Source organism: Globicephala melas, chromosome 2 (assembly GCF_963455315.2).
Source record: "Globicephala melas chromosome 2, mGloMel1.2, whole genome shotgun sequence".
NCBI lineage: Eukaryota > Metazoa > Chordata > Mammalia > Artiodactyla > Delphinidae > Globicephala > Globicephala melas.
In genome coordinates this window covers 127,638,920-127,659,397 of record NC_083315.2, presented here as the reverse complement: position 1 = coordinate 127,659,397, position 20,478 = coordinate 127,638,920, and the positions used below count along the sequence as shown (strand labels likewise).

At 42.1% G+C, this 20,478-nt stretch overlaps 1 protein-coding gene across 5 annotated transcripts in view; it reads left to right on the top strand.

The window, feature by feature from the left end:
- CDKL1 (cyclin dependent kinase like 1) overlaps positions 1 to 20,478 on the top strand; it is a 63,522-nt gene that overhangs the window by 18,880 nt on the left and 24,164 nt on the right. For all 5 annotated transcript variants that reach the window (XM_060294793.2, XM_060294794.2, XM_060294795.2 and 2 more), the window contains one exon: positions 18,196 to 18,317. In XM_060294793.2, the coding sequence (XP_060150776.1) occupies positions 18,196 to 18,317 (122 nt within the window). The remainder of the gene's footprint in view (positions 1 to 18,195; positions 18,318 to 20,478) is intronic.

The following is a 20,478-nucleotide window of genomic DNA, read 5'->3' as shown; positions in this document are numbered from 1 at the left end:
TAATCCCTGTCGTCACCACTGCCCCACACCACGCATGTGCACTGCCATTGCGTGAGCCAAACCTGCACCTCATTCAAAACCAGCCTAATGGAATCTTAGTGATTGTGTTGCTGCAGCTCCCCAGGGCTTCTCTTACCCCACTTACCACCAGCAGAGGGGTCCTTGTTGCCATCCGCCTGGCGATCAATCCAGTTCCAGAATCCCATTCTGAAGATCCACTGGCTAGAGTCACTTCTGGTACCACCTGTCTTAGCCTGTGTATCTCCCAGAAAGTAAAGTCTGAGACAAAGGATTTCTGTTCCAGGATCCCATCTAGGACACCACATTACATTTAGTTGTCATGTGTCCCTAGGCTTCCCTTGGCTGTGACACTTTCAGACTTTCCATGTGTTTGATGGCCGTGACACTTTTGAGGAGTACTCGTCAGGTATTTTGTAGGCTGCCCCCTATTGGAATTTGTCTGGTTTTTTTTTCATGGCTAGACTGGGGTTATGGGTTTTGGGAAGGAAGACTGAATCACATCAAGTGTACATACTGTCACTGTTGATGTGGATCTTAATCACCTGGTTGAGAATCACCTGTTTGACTGTCTTCTCGCTATAAAGTTACTCCTATTCGGCTTCTCCACACTGTACTCTTCTGGAAGGAAGTCACCATATGCAGCCCACCCTTAAGGAGTGGGGAGTTAGGGTCTCCTCCTTGATGACAGAGTATTTACATAAATTATTTGGATTTCTCTTACATAGATTTATTTATTCTCTCCATTCATTCATTCATTCAGTATTGACCTATGGGTATTTGTGTCCCTTTGACATACCCCCGTCGATGCAGGGTTTGTTTTTGTTTTTGTTTTAGCACTGTCCTTTCTGGCACTGCAAGATACTTCATCTTGGGTTTTCCCGCCCTGTATGGAATCCTCCATTTTCTTCCAGGAGCCCTAGTTCCTTTTATTGGAGAATGGTGTTAGGAACTAAGATCTGAACACTAGGAGTAGTTGTTGCTACTGGATGTGGTTGTTTCTAGGCCCTCGCAGCTGAGGAAGCAAGGTAATGTATGTGTGCGTACTAACCTGTGTATATACACTTAGCTATAGTTATTCCTATTTGTATCTGTATCTGTCTTAAACTAAACATGACTTTATACTGGCGCCTCCAACTCTAGTCCATGCATAGATTGGATCACGAGTTACACTAGCCTCCTCTCCTTGCTTAGATGTAAAGTCCCACGCTAACAGGGAGAACCTGGCTTCCCTATCCGACATTCATTTACTTCATTGTTCAATTCCAACATACATGTATAGCATTATCAGAATTGCTAATTCCTATTCCCACGGGAAACAGCTTTATCAACAAGAGTATAATGCTTATGTGTAGTTCCTTTTGACTTCTGTCTTACACTGTCTACCCATTTCCAAAGTTACTTAGGTCAGCACTTCCTCCCCCAATCCTCTTCAGTGCGGTGGTTTCATTTGTAATACATTTAGATTCTTTTGTCACATTCTGCATTCCCTAACCTCCTAAATGATTTTTTAAAATTTGCATACATTAAGGTTCACTCTTTGTGCTGTAAAGTTCTATGTGTTTTGACAAATGTGTAATGTCATGTATCCACCATTGCAGTATCACACAGCATAGTTTCAGTGTCCTAAAAAATCCTGTGTGCTTCATCTGTTCAACCCTCTCACATATCCTTTGAACCCCTGGCAACCACTGACCTTTTTACTGTCTCCGTAGTTTTGCCTTTTCCAGGGTGTCATAAAATTGAAATCATACAGTACTTAGTCTTTTTAGACGGGCTTCTTTCACCTAACAATATGCATTTGTTTCATACATGCCTTTTCATGCCTTAATAGCTCATTTCTTTTTATCACTGAATAATATTCCACTTTATGGATATAGCACAATTTACCTATAGGAAGACAATTTGTTTGCTTCCAGTTTTTGGCAATTATAAACATTCGTGTTCAGGTTTTTGTGTGAATATAAGTTTTCAAATCATTTGGGTAAACACCTAGGAGTGGATGGCTGGACCTTATGGTGCAACTGTGTTTAGCTTTGTAAGGAACGGCCAAAGTGTCTTCCAAAGTGACTATCCCATTTTGCACTTCCACCACCAATGAATGAGAGTTCATATTGTTCAGTATCATCACTAGCATTTGGTGTTGTCAGCTTTTTTTAGGATTTAGCCATTCTAATAAGTGTGTAATGGTATCCCACTCTTTTTGTAATTTGCAATTCCCTAATGAAAAAAGATGTTGATCATCTTTTCATATATTTATTTCCCATCTATTTATTTTCTTTGATGAGGTGTTTGCTCAGATATTTTGCCAATGTTTTTGGGGTATATTATTTTTTTTTAACATCTTTATCGGAGTATAATTTCTTTACAATTGTGTGTTAGTTTCTGCTTTATAACAAAGTGAATCAGTTATACATATACATATGTTCCCATATCTCTTCCCTCTTGCGTCTCCCTCCCTCCACCCTCCCTATCCCAACCCTCTAGGTGGGCACAAAGCACCGAGCTGATCTCCCTGTGCCATGCGGCTGCTTCCCACTAGCTATCTATTTTACGTTTGGTAGTGTATATATGTCCATGCCACTCTCTCACTTTGTCACAGCTTACCCTTCCCCCTCCCCATATCCTCAAGTCCATTCTCTAGTAGGTCTGTGTCTTTATTCCCGTCTTACCCCTAGGTTCTTCATGACCTTTTTTTTTTCCCTTAGATTCCATATATATGTGTTAGCATACGGTATTTGTTTTTTTCTTTCTGACTTACTTCACTCTGTATGACAGATTCTAGGTCCATCCACCTCACTACAAATAACTCAATTTCGTATCTTTTTATGGCTGAGTAATATTCCATTGTATATATGTGCCACATCTTCTTTATCCATTCATCTGATGATGGACACTTAGGTTGCTTCCATGTCCTGGCTATTGTAAATAGAGCTGCAATGAACATTTTGGTACATGACTCTTTTTCTTTTTTCTGTTTTTTTTTTGCCCACAAAAGGAATTGCTTTAATTGGCCTGAGTTAACAGAAACAAGAAAAATCATAAAATCTTAAAACAACAGTAAGAGCACAAAAAGTATGGATACAGTATATATGAAACTCTCTTAGCCAACACTGACAGTTTTTAAATTTTTTTTTTTCATTTTAACATCTTTATTGGAGTATAATTGCTTTACAATGGTATGTTAGTTTCAGCTACACAACAAAATGAATCAGTTATATCTATACATATGTTCCCATATCTCTTCCCGCTTGCGTCTCCCTCCCTCCCACCCTCCCTATCCCACCCCTCCAGGTGGTCACAAAGCACCGAGCTGATCTCCCTGTGCTATGCGGCTGCTTCTCACTAGCTATCTACCTTACGTTTGGTAGTGTATATATGTACATGCCTCTCTCTCGCTTTGCATGACTCTTTTTCAATTATGGTTTTCTCAGGGTATATGCCCAGTTGTGGGATTGCTGGGTCGTATGGTAGTTCTATTTTTAGTTTTTTTAAGGAACCTCCATACTATTTTCCATAGTGGCTGTATCAATTTACATTCCCACCAGCAGTGCAAGAGGGTCCCCTTTTCTCCACACCTTCTCCAGCATTTATTGTTTGTAGATTTTTTGATGATGGCCATTCTGACCGGTGTGAGATGATACCTCATTGTAGTTTTGATTTGCATTTCTCTAATGATTAATGATGTTGAGCATACTTTCATGCATTTGTTGGCAATCTGTATATCTTCTTTGGAGAAATGTCTATTTAGGTCTTCTGCCCATTTTTGGATTGGGTTGTTTGTTTTTTTGTTATTGAGCTGCATGAGCTGCTTGTAAATTTTGGAGATTAATTCTTTGTCGGTTGCTTCATTTGGAAATATTTTCTCCCATTCTGCGGGTTGTCTTTTGGTCTTGTTTATGGTTTCCTTTGTTGTGCAAAAGCGTTTAAGTTTCATTAGATCCCACTTGTTTATTTTTATTTCCATTTCTCTAGGAGGTGGGTCAAAAAGGATTTTGCTGTGATTTATGTCATAGAGTGTTCTGCCTATATTTTCCTCTAAGAGTTTGATAATTCCTGACCTTACATTTAGGTCTTTAATTAATTTTGAGCTTATTTTTGTGTATGGTGTTAGGGAGTGTTCTAATCTCATACTTTTACGTGTACCCGTCCAGTTTTCCCAGCACCACTTATGGAAGAGGCTGTCTTTTCTCCACTGTATATTCTTGCCTCCTTTATCAAAGATAAGGTGACCGTATGTGTGTGGGTTTATCTCTGGGCTTTCTAACCTGTTCCACTGATCTGTATTTCTTTTTTTTTTTTGCCAGTACCATACTGTCTTGATTACTGTAGCTTTGTAGTATAGTCTGAAGTCAGGGAGCCTGATTCCTCCAGCTCCATTTTTCGTTCTCAAGATTGCTTTGGCTATTCAGGGTCTTTTGTGTTTCCATACAAATTGTGAAATTTTTTGTTCTAGTTCTGTGAAAAATGCCAGTGGTAGTTTGATAGGGATTGCATTGAATCTGTAGCGTCATTTTCACAATGTTGATTCTTCCAATCCAAGAACATGGGATATCTCTCCATCTATTTGTATCATCTTTAATTTCTTTCATCAGTGTCTTACAATTTTCTGCATACAGATCTTTTGTCTCCTTAGGTAGGTTTATTCCCAGATATTTTATTCTTTCTGTTGCAGTGGTAAATGGGAGTGTTTTCTTAATTTCATTTTCAGATTTTTCATCATTAGTGTATAGGAATGCCAGAGATTTCTGTGCATTAATTTTGTATCCTGCTACTTTAGTAAATTCATTGATTAGCTCTAGTAGTTTTCTGGTAGCATCTTGGGGATTCTCTATGTATAGTATCATGTCATCTGCAAACAGTGACAGCTTTATTTCTTCTTTTTCGATTTGGATTCCTTTTATTTCTTTTTCTTCTCTGATTGCTGTGGCTAAAACTTCCAAAACTATGTTGAATAAGAGTGGTGAGAGTGGGCAACCTTGTCTTGTTCCTGATCTTAGTGGAAATGCTTTCAGTTTTTCACCATTGAGGACGATGTTGGTTATGGGTTTGGCATATATGGCCTTTATTATGTTGAGGAAAGTTCCCTCTATGCCTACTTTCTACAGGCTTTTTATCATAAATGGGTGTTGAATTTTGTCAAAAGCTTTCTCTGCATTTATTGAGATGATCATATGGTTTCTCTCCTTAAGTTTGTTAATATGGTGTATCACGTTGATGGATTTGTGTATATTGAAGAATCCTTGCATTCCTGGAATAAACCCCACTTGATCATGGTGTATGATCCTTTTAATGTGCTGTTGGATTCTGTTTGCTAGTATTTTGTTGAGGATTTTTGCATCTATGTTCATGAGTTATATTGGCCCGTAGTTTTCTTTCTTTGTGACATCTTTGTCTGGTTTTGGTATCAGGGTGATGGTGGCCTCGTAGAATGAATTTGGGAGTGTTCCTCCCTCTGATATATTTTGGAAGAGTTTGAGAAGGATAGGTGTTAACTCTTCTCTAAATGTTTGATAGAATTCACCTGTGAAGCCATCTGGTCCTGGGCTTTTGTTTGTTGGAAGATTTTTAATCACAGTCTCAATTTCAGTGCTTGTGATTGGTCTGTTCATATTTTCTATTTCCTCCTGGTTCAGTCTTGGCAGGTTGTGCATTTCTAAGAATTTGTCCATTTCCTCCAGGTTGTCCATTTTATTGGCATAGAGTTGCTTGTAGTAATCTCTCATGATCTTTTGTATTTCTGCAGTGTCAGTTGTTACTTCTCCTTTTTCATTTCTAATTCTACTGATTTGAGTCCTCTCCCTTTTTTTCTTGATGAGTCTGGCTAATGGTTTATCAATTTTGTTTATCTTCTCAAAGAACCAGCTTTTAGTTTTATAGGTCTTTGCTATCGTTTCCTTCATTTCTTTTTCATTTATTTCTGATCGGATCTTTATGATTTCTTTCCTTCTGCTAATCTGGGTTTTTTTGTTCTTCTTTCTCTAATTGCTTTAGGTGCAAGGTTAGGTTGTTTATTTGATATGTTTCCTGTTTCTTAATGTAGGATTGTATTACTATAAACTTCCCTCATAGAACTGCTTTTGCTGCATCCCATAGGTTTTGGGTCATCATGTCTCCCTTGTCATTTGTTTCTAGGTATTTTTTGATTTCCTCTTTGATTTCTTCAGTGATCACTTCGTTATTAAGTAGTGTATTGTTTAGCCTCCATGTGTTTGTATTTTTTTCGTATTCTTTTTTTTTTTTTTTTTTTTGCGGTACGCGGGCCTCTAACTGTTGTGGCCTCTCTCGTTGCGGAGCACAGGCTCCGAACACACAGGCCCAGCGGCCATGGCTCACAGGCCCAGCTGCTCCGCAGCATGTGGGATCCTCCCTGACTGAGGCACGAACCCGTGTCCCCTGCATCAGCAGGCGGACTCTCAACCACTGAGCCACCAGGAAAGCCCCTGTTTGTATTTTGTACAGATCTTTTCCTGTAATTGTTATGTAGTCTCATAGCGTTATGGTCAGAAAAGATACTTGATACAATTTCAATTTTCTAAAATTTACCAAGGCTTGATTTGTGACCCAAGATATGATCTATCCTGGAGAATGTTCCATGAGCACTTGAGAAAAATGTGTATTCTGTTGGTTTTGGATGGAATGTCCTATAAATATCAATTAAGTCCATCTTGTTTAATGTATCATTTAAAGCTTGTGTTTCCTTATTTATTCTCATTTTGGATGATCTGTCCATTGGTGAAAGTGGGGTGTTAAAGTCCCCTACTATGAATGTGTTACTGTCAATTTCCTTTTTATGGCTGTTAGTATTAGCCTTATGTATTGAGGTGCTCCTATGTTGGGTGCATAAATATTTACAATTGTTAAATCTTCTTCTTGAATCGATCCCTTGATCATTATGTAGTGTCCTTCTTTGTCTCTTCTAATAGTCTTTATTTTAAAGTCTATTTTGTCTGATATGAGAATTGGTACTCCAGCTTCCTTTTGGTTTCTATTTGCATGGAATATCTTTTTCCATCCCCTCACTTTCAGTCTGTATGTGTCCCTACGTCTGAAGTGGGTCTCTTGTAGACAGCATATATACGGGTCTTGTTTTTGTGTCCATTCAGCCAGTCTGTGTCTTTTGGTGGGAGCATTTAATCCATTTACATTTAAGGTAATTATTGATATGTATGTTACTATTCCCATTTTCTTAATTGTTTTGAGTTTGTTATTGTAGGTCTTTTCCTTCTCTTGTGTTTCTTCCCTAGAGAAGTTCCTTTAGCATTTGTTGTAAAGCTAGTTTGGTGTTGCTGAACTCTCTCAGCTTTTGCTTTTCTGTAAAGGTTTTAATTTCTCCATCAAATCTGAATGAGATGCTTGCTGGGTAGAGTAATCTTGGTTGTACGTTTTTCTCCTTCATCACTTTAAGTATGTCCTGCCACTCCCTTCTGGCTTGCAGAGTTTCTGCTGAAAGATCAGCTGTTAACCTTATGGGGATTCCCTTGTGTGTTATTTGTTGTTTTTCCCTTGCTGCTTTTAATACGTTTTCTTTGTATTTAATTTTTGACAGTTTGATTAATATGTGTCTTGGCATATTTCTCCTTGGATTTATCCTGTATGGGACTCTCTGTGCGTTCTGGACTTGATTAACTATTTCCTTTCCCATATTAGGGAAGTTTTCAACTATAATCTCTTCAAATATCTTCTCAGTCCCTTTCTTTTTCTCTTCTTCTTCTGGGACCCCTATAATTCGAATGTTGGTGCGTTTAATGTTGTCCCAGAGGTCTCTGAGACTGTCCTCAGTTCTTTTCATTCTTTATTCTGCTCTGCAGTAGTTATTTCCACTATTTTATCTTCCAGGTCACTTATCCATTCTTCTGCCTCAGTTATTCTGCTATTGATCCCTTCTAGAGTTTTTTTTTTTTTCCTTTGCGGTACACGGGCCTCTCACTGTTGTGGCCTTTCCTGTTGCAGAGCACAGGCTCCGGACGCACAGGCCCAGTGGCCATGGCGCATGGGCCCCGCCGCTCTGTGGCATGTGGGATCCTCCTGGACCGGGGCACAAACCCGTGTCCCCTGCATCGGCAGGCGGACTCTCAACCACTGCGCCACCAGGGAAGCCCTAGAGTATTTTTAATTCATTTATTGTGTTGTTCATCATTGCTTGTTGCCTCTTTAGTTCTTCTAGGCCCTTTTTTTTTTTTTTTTTTTTTTTTGCGGTACGCGGGCCTCTCACCGTTGTGGTCTCTCCCGTTGCGGAGCACAGTCTCCGGACATGCAGGATGCGCAGGCTCAGCAGCCATGGTTCACGGGCCCAGCCGCTCCACGGCATGTAGGATCCTCCCAGACCCGGGCACGAACTCGTGTCCCCTGCATTGGCAGGCAGACCCTCAACCACTGCGCCACCAGGGAAGCCCCTTCTAGGTCCTTTTAAAATGTTTCTTGCATTTTCTCTATTCTATTTCCAAGATTTTGGATCATCTTTGCTATCATTATTCTGAATTCTTTTTCAGGTAGACTGCCTATTTCCTCTTCATTTGTTAGGTCTGGTGGGTTTTCATCTAGCTCCTTCATCTGCTGTGTGTTTTTCTGTCTTCTCATTTTGCTTATCTTACTGTGTTTGGGGTCTCCTTTTTGCAGGCTGCAGGTTCGTAGTTCCCGTTGTTTTTGGTGTCTGCCCTAGTGGCTAAAGTTGGTTCAGTGGGTTGTGTAGGCTTCCTGGTGGAGGGGACTAATGCCTGTGTTCTGGTGGATTAGGCTGGATCTTGTCTTTCTGGTGGGCAGGTCCACATCTGGTGGTGTGTTTTGGGGTGTCTGTGGCCTTATTATGATTTTAGGTAGCCTCTCTGCTAATGGGTGGGGTTGTGTTCCTGTCTTTCTAGTTGTTTGGCATAGGGTGTCCAGCACTGTAGCTTGCTGGTCGTTGAGTGAAGCTGGGTGTTGGTGTTGAGATGGAGATCTCTGGGAGATTTTTGCTGTTTGATATTATGTGGTACTGGGAGGTCTCTTGTGGACCAGTGTCCTGAAGTTGGCTCTCCCACCTCAGCGTCACAGCACTGACTCCTGGCTGGAGCACCAAGAGCCTTTCATCCACACGGCTCAGAATAAAAGGGAGAAAAAGTAGAAAGAAAGAAAGAGAGAAAGAAAGAGGATTAAAGAAAATAAAATAAAGTAAGGTAAAATAAAATAAAGTTATTAAAATAAAAAAATAATTTTTAAGAAAAAAAATTTTTTTAAGTAAAAAAAAGAAAACGACGGATAGAACCCTAGGACAAATGGTGAAAGCAAAGCTATACAGACAAAATCTCACACAGAAGCATACACATACACACTCACAAAAAGAGGAAAAGGGTAAAAATCATAAATATTGCTCTCAAAGCCCAGCTCCTCTATTTGGGATGATTCATTGTCTATTCAGGTATTCCACAGATACAGGTACATCAAGTTCATTGTGGAGCTTTAATCCGCTGCTTCTGAGGCTGCTGGGAGAGATTTCCCTTTCTCTTCTTTGTTCACACAGCTCCCGGGGCTCAGCTTTGGATTTGGCCCCGCCTCTGCATGTAGGTCGCCAGAGGACATCTGTTCTTCGCTCAGACAGGATGGGGTTAAAGGAGCAGCTGATTCGGGGTCTCTGGCTCACTGAGGCCGGGGGGAGGGGGGGCACGGAGTGCGCGGAGATCCTGTGCCGGCAGAGGCCGGCGTGACGTTGCACCAGCCAGAGGCGCGCCGTGCGTTCTCCCGGGGAAGTTGTCCCTGCATCACGGGACCCTCGCCGTGGCGGGCTGCACAGGCTCCCGGGAAGGGAGGTGTGGATAGTGACCTGTGTTTGCACACAGGCTTCTTGGTGCCAGCAGCAGTGGGGTATATTCTTTTGATAAATATTGCTAAAACTTTCCCCAAAAGTTGTAGCAGTTTGCACTCTAACCAGCCATATGTGAGAATATCCATTTCCCTGTACCCTGGGCAGCACTGGATGTTACCAATTTTGGAATGTTTGCCTGTGTGTTAGGAAGAAACGTCACATCAAGCTGTTGCTCTGATTTGCCTTTCTCTTACTACTAGTGAGATTAAGTATCTTTGCATGTCTCTCGATGGTTTATATTTCCTTTTCTGTGTGTGTTACCTATTTATAGCTTTTGCCCGTTTTTTCCACTAGGTTGTCTTTTTCCGCATAGTACATAAAACTTCTTTGTAATATTAGAGCTGTCTTAGAGCTATCATTCTCTATTTGTCATAACTTTAACAAATATTTCCCTGCCAATTATTTGTCTTTTGACATGGTTTATAGTGCACTTGTTTTTTTTTTTTTCTCTTGCAAACCAACATTATTTTATTTTTTTATTATGGTAAAATATACATATCATAAAACTTACTGTTTTAACCACTTTTAAATATACATTTCAGTGGCATTAAGTGGATTCACATTGGTATAGAACCATCAGTTCAACCATCTTCAGAACTTTTGTCATCTTCCCAACATTATTTTATTTTTATGTAGCTAAACTTACCTATCTTTTTTTTTTTTCTTCTGGAACTCTTGTGTTGTTTTTAGGATGCTTTCTTCCCAAGCTATGGTCCTACAAAGTTCTCCTAAATTTTTTCTACTATTTATATTATTTTATATTAAAACGTTTAATATATTTATGTTAAATGTTTATAAATGTTTTAATATATGTAAAATTTATTCCTGTATATAGGGTGATGAGATATGGTTCTAACTTTCCTGATGAGTAGCCAGTTTTCCCAGAATCATCATTATTATTATTATTATTTTTTGCGGTACGCGGGCCTCTCACCGTTGTGGCCTCTCCCGCTGCGGAGCAGAGGCTCCGGACGCGCAGGCTCAGCGGCCATGGCGGGGGATCCTCCCGGACCAGGGCACGAACCCGTGTCCCCTGCATCGGCAGGCGGACTGTCAACCACTACACCACCAGGGAAGCCCCCAGAATCATTATTAAATAGAACACATTTTTCAACTATATTGAAGTACTACCTGTGTCATATGTTAATTTCCCTTACGTATCTGGATCTAATTCTAGACTCGGTACTGCTTCTGTTTGTTCATTTCTGTGTCTGTAGTCTTCTGGGCTGTTGATGATGATGATGATGATGATGATGACAATAACAGGTGCTTTATTGAAAATTTAACCATTTGGTAAAGCAAGTTGACCCAATTTTCTCCTTGATGATTTTACAACAGTTATAGTTCTATATGAACATAAAAGCCATTTTATCTAGTTAAAAAGATCCTTTTTGTATTCTGATTGGAATTGCATTACATCCACATATTTTTCAGAAGAATTGACATTTTTGTGATATGAATTCTTCGCTGGTATCATTTTATCAGGACCATACTTGTACTTCCAAAGTCCTAAGTCCTTAAATGAGGTAAGGGTAAAATTGAGAGCTTTCTTTCTGAATCAAAACTGGAATTGGGTGCTGCTGCTATTAACTCTTACACTGAGTTGCATGATTTAGTTGAGAGCATTCATCCGGGTGAGAAGGAAGAACAAGAGGAAATATGAAGAACCTTGATTCTTTCTTAGTTTAGACAAGCTCTAAACCTGGCTGGGTCTCAGTTTCTTGAGAGTGTTATAATATGCTGATCTGGGAATCCTTGGGAAGTACCTAGGATTAATTATTATAAAGGAGGGGGACATCACTTTTCTCCATTCTGGGTGAGTGTTAACTGATAAAAGATTCTTGCAAAGGGATCTTTGACCAAGAGTTGAGTTCAAAAATTGTAAAGGCTTGTGAAAAACATTTTACCAAGACAGCTCTCAACTTTCTAAACTTTAATCCCTGTTCTTTTTTTATTTACCACAAATTTGTGGGAAAAGAAGAATGTTTTTGAAAGGAAAACAAGATATGATCCTTGAGAAAATGGTCTGTTTTCCTCTAAAGCACAGTTCAGGATGAATATCCCCCCATGCTCTGCACAAAGAACAGAGACCAGAGAATCCTTAGCACTTGAGGGATAGGGGAGACCACAGACGTAATGGTCTGTACACTGGTCAATCCAGTAACGTGTGAACGCTGAGGCGTCCCTAGGGTAGAGGCCCCAAACCCAGTACCTACAGGGGCCAGGCAGGTGTGGGAGAAATGATTCACTCTCACAAACAAATATATTTTTTCTTATTTGTCTTAAAATATGCAGTTATTTCTATTGCTTGTATATTTTCCCACTTTTGATAGAGATATGGGCACATTAAATATGTCACTTTTAACTTTAAGAAAATTAATACCGGAAGAGTGATGATAAAGGGCAACTTTCACTTAGCCTTAGTGTCAGGGAGTGGTAGGGCGTGTTGGGTACTGTGATGAACTCACGTACCCAGCCTTATCCACCGTGGACAGCTGCTTCTCAGTCCCAACCCGCTGACGCCACAGACTGCAGGCCCAGGATTGCTAGATTGCCAGCGTTTTCAAGAGGATCTTGGTAACCAGGGTTTTAAAGTAACATTTCCCGATCTGAAGTGTTGGCAGCTGGGTCAAAAATCCTTCAAAATGCTAAGGCCAAACGTTTGACCTTAGAGGATGTAGAAGCCTGAGCTTATCACAACGGATAGGTGGGCAGTGAGGACAAAGGGCCGGTGACAGGGTGGAGGCGCTGCCCAAGAAGCATGTGTAGCCCTCTCAGCTCTGCGGCGGAAACCAAGCAGGGCTCAGGTTAAATTCGGTGGGTGAAAATAGCATTCTTTTTTTAATGTCAGAGAAAGTGCTTCGCTTCGCAGTGTAATAGGAAACATCCATATTCAAAAAGCAGAGAAAATAAAAAGGAGACCAAAATAAAATAGGAGCAGCAAAGGCAGAAACTTTATATAAGAGACACTAAATCTGAGTCTGAGGCGGCCCAGGCTTCTAGATATAGAATAACTGGAGGATGGTGAGTGGCCTGGGACGAGGCACTGACATCCTCCAGATTGAGCCAGCACAACTCAGAGTGCTGAGGAATAGGACCAGGCCTGAGGCTTTGGTTTCACATACTCATAAACAGGAAGGAATTAGAATTGAAAGAGCCCTGAACTCCATCTTTGTAGTACATATGGTAGTTTAGTCTGTTCTAGTAAGACTCCTATGTATAATAAGCATGTTGAGTAAGCCTGTGGACAGTCCGTCCATCATGTTGCTTAGTTCTTCTCATCTAATTCCTCCCAATGCCCCTGAAGGAACCCATTCAAGGTTGAAGAAGAAGCATCCAAACCTTCGTCAATGCAAACATTCACAATATCGGAGCCTTGATCAAGACCTCCAGGCTACCAATTGCAGACTGGATCTCTGCCCCTGAGGTCAAGGGAGTCAACAGAGAAGAGTACGGTTTGGGGATGCTAAATCTGCCACATCTGGCTCCTGGTCTCACCACTGCACTGACGCTGCTTCTGGTGAGGTCGCACGAACCCCTTTAGGACGCCCCCAGGGTGCCTCTCAGGCTTCTTCCCACTTGACTCTTCAGCAGCAGCATCACCGTGGACCACTTCCTCCTTCCACGATATCTCTGTAGTGTCATGTTCTGCTGTCTTCTCTCTTATCTTGGGGGACCTTCTTCCCTTTCCCCTCCTCTGCTTCCTCCTCATCTACCACATACCTGGGTGCTGGGGTTCCTTGGCCTCTTCCTTCTCACTCTTCTGGGCAATCACTTCTAGCCATGGCTTTGCTTACACTCATGCTGACTCCCCGGCTTTTACCTTCAACTCAAACCCCAGCTGACCTGATGACTGTATTGGTACCTCGGAGTCCCTGTCAACCCAACGTGCCAGAACAGTAGTTCCTTCCCCCCAAAACCTGCTCCTCCTCTCAGTCATGGCACCACCATCCACCCCCATTATACAAACCTTTGGTCATTCTTGATACCCTCTCCTGCATCCCTCACCTCCAGGCCATCACCACATCCGGACTATTCTAATCATAAAATCTATCTCCAAACAGTGCCTTTCTTGCCATCTCCCCTGCCTCAGCGCTGGTCCAAGCTCTCAGCTATCAACAGGTTCTTCACTGGTCCCCTCTCACCATATTGCCTCCTCTGAGCCGTTCTGTATCCTGCCACCATAGTGAGCTTTTAAAAACCCAAATGGTAAATTACCACATCTTGATAAAATTCCTTCCGGTAGCTTCCCATTGCACTTAGGATGAAACGTAAATTTCTTAGTATGTCCTGCAAGGCCCCACAGGACCTGCCTTCTGCCTGTCTCACTGGCATCAGTTCCATGTGCTTGACACTCAAACCACACCATCCTGTAGTTCCTTAAGTGGCGTAAGTTCCCTCCTGGGTCAGAGCCAGTCCTCTGCCTGGAAAGCCACCATCTCTCTACCACCACCCCTTCCCTTGGTCTGGTCAGACCTTTCTCACCCTCCAGGACTCAGTTCAAAGTCACTTCCTAAGGACAGTTTCTCTAAGGCAGCCTAGTCTTTTATATATGGAAGGCTCTTCATGGCATTTCTTTGCTTAATGTCCGAGTCCTCCGTCCCATTCACCAGTGTGTCCCTAGTGCCTTGAATAGTGCCAGAGGCTGAGCAGACACTCTCAGATCTTTGTTATAATATAACAAAGAACACGGCCAAGACAGGGACTGGCTCCCAGATATCTGCTGCTCTGGAATGTTTTCAGGTCACCCAGAAGCCTGGCTACCTACAGAGAGTTAATAATTTATTTTAAAATATTTATAATTTAACGTTTGTAAGTCCTAATTAGAATTTAGTCTTAGCAATTGATTTTTCTAAATGAAGAATTTTCTGGAAATCAGTTGAGAAATAAGTTATTGGCTATTTGCAGCTACGTAAAGGTTGTCTCATGGCAGGGGATAGGAGAGACAAGTGGTTTAAGTGTCACGTGACATCTTCCTATGTTGCCAGAGGCATTGGAAGCCCTCGCATTTGACGATAAACGTCACAAGCCTTCAATGTCTATATGCGCCTCAGTGGTATGGTGAAAAGTACTCTCACACTCCTGGCAGAGGTGTAAGTATGTTTGATCCTTTTGGAAAGCAGTTCGGCCATATCTGTTTAGAGCTTTATGTTGTACTCCTGGGACTCTAAATGGTGCCCAACTAACTTCTTAAATGGCCACCTTCCCCAAGGAGATCTTCCCTGGGCCACTCACTACCCTCGAGCCAGGTACCCTTTCCTGGGGGCTTTTTGTAACACTCATCACGTCTGTAATTACTTGTTCCACATCTGTCTCCTCTCCTAGGTTCTAAGCTCCTTGAGAGTATGGTCAAGTACTTGCTATGTCTCTATATCCTTAGGACTAGCAGAGTGCCTTAAGCACATTAAGATAGATAAATACTTGTTGAATAAAATGAATTGAGAAAGTCAGCCTAAATAGAAATAGATTGAACCCCCAATAACAATATTAACAGTTAAGCTTCCTGGAGAGAACAATGTGGCCTGACACTGTTTTGTGTGCTTTGTGTTATGAAGCTGTCACAGCAGCCCTTGAGCTTCCTGCTTTCACAGATGGAAAACTGAGGCCTAGAGACATTAAATTAAATTATTCAAAGTTAAGGTCAGCTGGTTAGTAGCTTGTTCATCGAAACCTTATTTACAATACACAAAAATTGGAGAGACTCTCTCTGTTATTTGAATAGAATATGCAGCAATTATTAGAATCTAGGTTTTCAAAAGGTGTGCAGTAACAGGAAGATGGGTGTAATATAATATTTACAGTCCCGCCCGGTTCAATGGATCCTGCTGTGACAATGCTCTTTACCTGCTACATGGTCCCCATGCTTGGGTTGCAGAGTTATAGCTCTTTTAGTTCATACCAGGGTGTCGGGTGGGGCAGAGGCGGGCCAGACGTAGAAAGTGACATCTGGAGGATGAGAGTGTTTCAGAGAGAGAACTGGGTGAACAGGTCCTGAAGCGAGAGGGAGTGTGAGCCTTTGAAGAAGTGAGAGAAATTCAGTGTGTCTAGGGTTTAAGAGATGGGCCTGCAGAAGTAAGCAGAGGTCAAATTGAGAGGATATTTGGGTTTTATCCTGAGGCAGCAGTGCCCCTGGTGATCACTGCAGGTATGGATGGGACAAGTTGGAGGTGCCAGTCTTGGCATCTGAGAAGGTCCAGGTATTTGTTTTGGTAGAATTGATACATCTGTACTTTTGCTAAAAAAGTTGGCTGAAGATGTGAGGACTACATATGGAACATGGAAAATGAAAAGAATCTAAGATTTGAGGTCTGGGCCTTCGGACAGTTATTTTTCAGAGGCTGTAAGAAAATCTCTGCTTTCCGCTAATTGTCATAAAGCTGCTATTTACCCCCTTTAAACTTGGTCGTTTGCTTTCTGTTTGAGACATCTGAGCCAACGCAATTCTTTGGTTTAAAACAGCAGGCAGTTCTGTCCTCCTATAACTGGAAAGTGTTAGTTCAGGCTAAAAGTTTCCAGCTATGGGAACGTAAATCTGGGGCTTTAGAGCTTGGAGTGCCTTCTGTTCTAAGGCCCAAATGTGGCTAATGGGCTTTAGAGTGTCTTGGCTGTTTTATATTTGTTTCATCAAGTGTAATTGCTGGAGCAGGAATTTCACATCTTGAAGATAGAGGGGTTTTACAAAGAAAATGAGAAAATAATTGTCTTTCTTAGTATTTCTCTTGCTGACTGTTTCTCTTCTCACTATCTATACAAATGTGCTGGAGTGTGCAGTTCAAGAACTTCAGTTTTTCTCCTTCTGTCTTTTATCATTTATGAAATATCTGTCTACCTATGATTAATACCTCTGTCTACATATCAAATCACCTGGAGAATTTGGGGGAAAAAACCAGATGGCTGGGCCCCTGTCCAAGACCAATCCAGGATCTCTGGGGGTGGTGCCGGGGCATCTGCAGTTTTCAAAAGTTCCCCTGATGATTCTACTACAGGGTTATTATCTAGTGCTGCATGAACAAACCTCCTCAAAACTTAGTAGCTTAGGGCTTCCCTGGTGGCGCAGTACTTGAGAGTCCGCCTGCCGATGCAGGGGACGCGGGTTCGTGCCCCGGTCCAGGAGGATCCCACATGCCGCGGAGCGGCTGGGCCCGTGAGCCATGGCCGCTGAGCCTGCGCGTCCAGAGCCTGTGCTCCGCAACGGGAGAGGCCACAACAGTGAGAGGCCCGCGTACCGAAAAAAAAAAAACAACTTAGTAGCTTAAAAAAGAATGATTTCTTACTTCTCACAGTTATGCTTTGGCTGATTGCTCCTTCAGGGGTCTTGCGTGACTTCGCCCACGTAGCCGAATTAGATGAGGGCTGGCAGGGAATGAGCGCAGCTGGAACACCTGCGCCCTGCTCACCTCGTGGTATTTCATCCTGGGCTGGATCTGGAGGGTGGATCTCATGATTGCTTTGACCACTAGAATGAGGCAGAAGTTATATCACCTGATTCCTGAGACTAGGCCTTAAGAAGCCTTTCGGCTTCCTCTCTTGCTCTCTTAGGTCACTGCCCAGAGGCCTTCAAGCCCTAAAGAAAGTTAACCGTTTTTGCTCTCTTCACAGTGGTTTGCGTAGTTGTAGTGTTTCCAGTAGGATCACGGACAGGAGGGGCCAGAAAGCTAAGTACAAGATTTATCTCTGTCAACACCGACGTTCATTCCTGCCTGTGTTTTCTAGATACACTCCTTCAGGCATATCAGATTGGAGAGTCTTCCTCATTTTTCTCTTTTAAAAGGTTTCATCAGCCTAGGAAACCTGATTTACTCATTCATTCGCAAATAATGATCGAACGCCTATTATGTGCAAGGCCCCATTCTGGGAATACAACATCATTCTGCGTAAACAAGAGAACACAGACCCTGATGTTTGTCATGGTTCTTATATTCTATAGAATGTATCCATTATATCTGTTGGCAGCAGAGGACATTAAACAATCAATTGAACAATTAGTAGGTTTGAAGGATTCCAAAGGATTCATACTTCAGGGGGGCCACGAGGGACACTGAACCAGTCTGGGGAGATCAGGGAGATCTCTGTAGGAGGGGACATTTTCATTCTTTTTTCCCAGCCTTCTCATATCTCTCCTTACCTTCACTAACCACCAGGATCATGATCATTATTCACTTACAGGCTGCTAACGAACAGCTCATCAAGTGAAGAAAGATAGTGCTATCGACAGCCTCCGTCAATCCAAGACAAGAATTTTTCTAAAGGACAAATACCTTTCTTCTGTTGGGCCAAAATTAGAGAAAACTGTCTTTCACACTTCCACTTTAGCACCTTGCTTTTTGTGTTTTCAGCAACTCAAGCATCCCAACCTCGTCAACCTTATCGAAGTCTTCAGGAGGAAGCGGAAGCTTCACCTGGTGTTTGAATACTGTGACCACACGGTGCTCCACGAGCTGGACAAACACCAAAGAGGGTGAGTGACCTGTCGTTTACAAACAAAACACAGCAAAACACACTAGGGTTTGCGAGGGAAAATGAGTTATGACCCTTTTTCACGGTAGGCAAAGGCAGCCAGTGTTTGGCCAGCATACTCTGCTGCTGAGGGGTTACCAGAAATGTTGAGAAAGAAATCATAACTCATCATTTTCATGAAGAAAGCAGCAACTACATTATTCGGTTGAACTTGATTTCTTGGTATATTATCTCTGCATAAATGCTATGTCAGTCTCTAGGAAAGAAAAGGAGGGATATTAGTTATTCTGTGCCTGCCTAGGGAAGCATAAGGACTTGGAGGTTGAAAGGTAGAGTTCAAAAACAATGGCTAATAGGAAGTTTAAGGCTAAAACAAACGTGGTGTTTTATCTGAAGCAACCCAGGATCTGGTCTGCTCTATTGGTCAGAACTTTTTGGTTACAAATGACAAAAAACCCAACTGAAGCCGGGTGTAGGTGAAAAAGGAAGTGGTGGTGGCTGTGATTGGAGAGGTGACTCTGGAGGTCCCGCTGATCTTATAACACATTTCTAGCACAGGCAACACCTTTGTGTGCAGCAGCAGAAGGCTCGGTGAGCAGACAGAGCCTTTGTTTGAAAAAAAAAAAGGCAGGGGGTGGGGGTGAGATCCCTTCCTCCGAAGGTCGCTCCTTGCCAGGGTGAGCAGAATGCAGGCTGGATTTTGGCTCCCACCCACTCCTCAGCTGGGTGTCTTTAAGGCAGAGCGCCTTAGGTGGGGCTGTTCTCTTTCTCTGTCTCTCTCTCCCCCGCACCAACGACTCCCAACTCTTCCTCTCTGTGTTGGCTTCATTCTGCCTTGGAGTTGAGTCTCCTTTACAGGGTTGATTTTGGAGGGTATGTGTGTGTGCTGTGAGATGGAAGCAGTTAGGAAGGGAAAAGTGTGAACTAGAAAGCATTGCCACAGGCTTTTATCAACCTGTGTAGCCATTCTAGAAGAAAGGAAGTTCTAGAAGAAGGTAGCGTCTGCATACAAAGTCCAGTAGAAGACTGATTGGCTCAGCTCAGGTGATGCAACTATCCCTGGAACCAGTCACTGTGCCAGAGGGAGAGGGTAGAATGATTACAAGGTCCTAGAAGATATGATTCCAAGTGGGTCAATCAAAGAAGACTTCATGGAGGAGGCGACCTTTGACTTGCAAGTTGAGGAGACTCCAGAGAAGTCGAACAGGGAAGGATATCTCCTCTTCTCTGTCTTTTGCTGTGTTCCTGGGAGCCCAACTTTGGCTGAAGACGCTATGTAGAGTGCACTGGAGATCAGAATGATGGAACGGCACCCCATCCTGGCTCACATTCGCACTCCAGTGGCTGGAGGCTGAGGTCTTTCAACAAGGCTTTCAAGCCTTGGCCAAGCGCTTGCTCTGCCATGTGGTGGTGGTTATGTATGATCTGCCATGACCTCCGGGCAGATAGGATGAAAGTGGTTCACGGTTCATTAGTGACCATGGCACAGGCTTTTCTTGTTAATTTACACAGCCAGAGAGAGCCAAGAGAACAGACACCTCCCTCCTTTCAGCAAGTCATTGATACAGAGAAATTACGTGTTCAAGGGAGAAAACATTGACTATGTTGATATTTGCTCTTTTGACAGCTTGCTAGTGACACTTCAATTAAACCTACTAGTATAAGTTACTCGTGCTACGTGGAACTAGGGGGTTGTTGCAGGGAGTTTGATTAATCATGTTAGATTGAGTCACTTAGAAACACTGATTAGTGGGGGGTTGCAAGCAATTGGGAGTCAGTTCTTTTTTAGCATATAGTTTAAGCAGAAGAATAAAAAGACAAGATGAGGAGTGATTAGAGGCTTGGAAGCAGATTTTTTTAACTCCACTGGCTAAAATCTGTTATATATGTTCCAGAAAATGCTTTAATATAGAGGTGGGTTAGAGAAGGGAAAGACTGGTAGACACGTGTGTGGTTAAGTACAAGCAGCTTCATTTCCAAATGACACTGTGCCGTGGTTTGTCAAATATAAGATTGATTTAAGGAACACTAATAACTGAGCAAGTTTGAAAAGTAAGATTTATTCTAAGTCAGATCATATGCATTTACTTTGAAGTTTAAGGATGTGTGTGTGTGTGTGTGTGTATGTATTTTAAAAATAAAAGTTACTTTCCATTATCCTA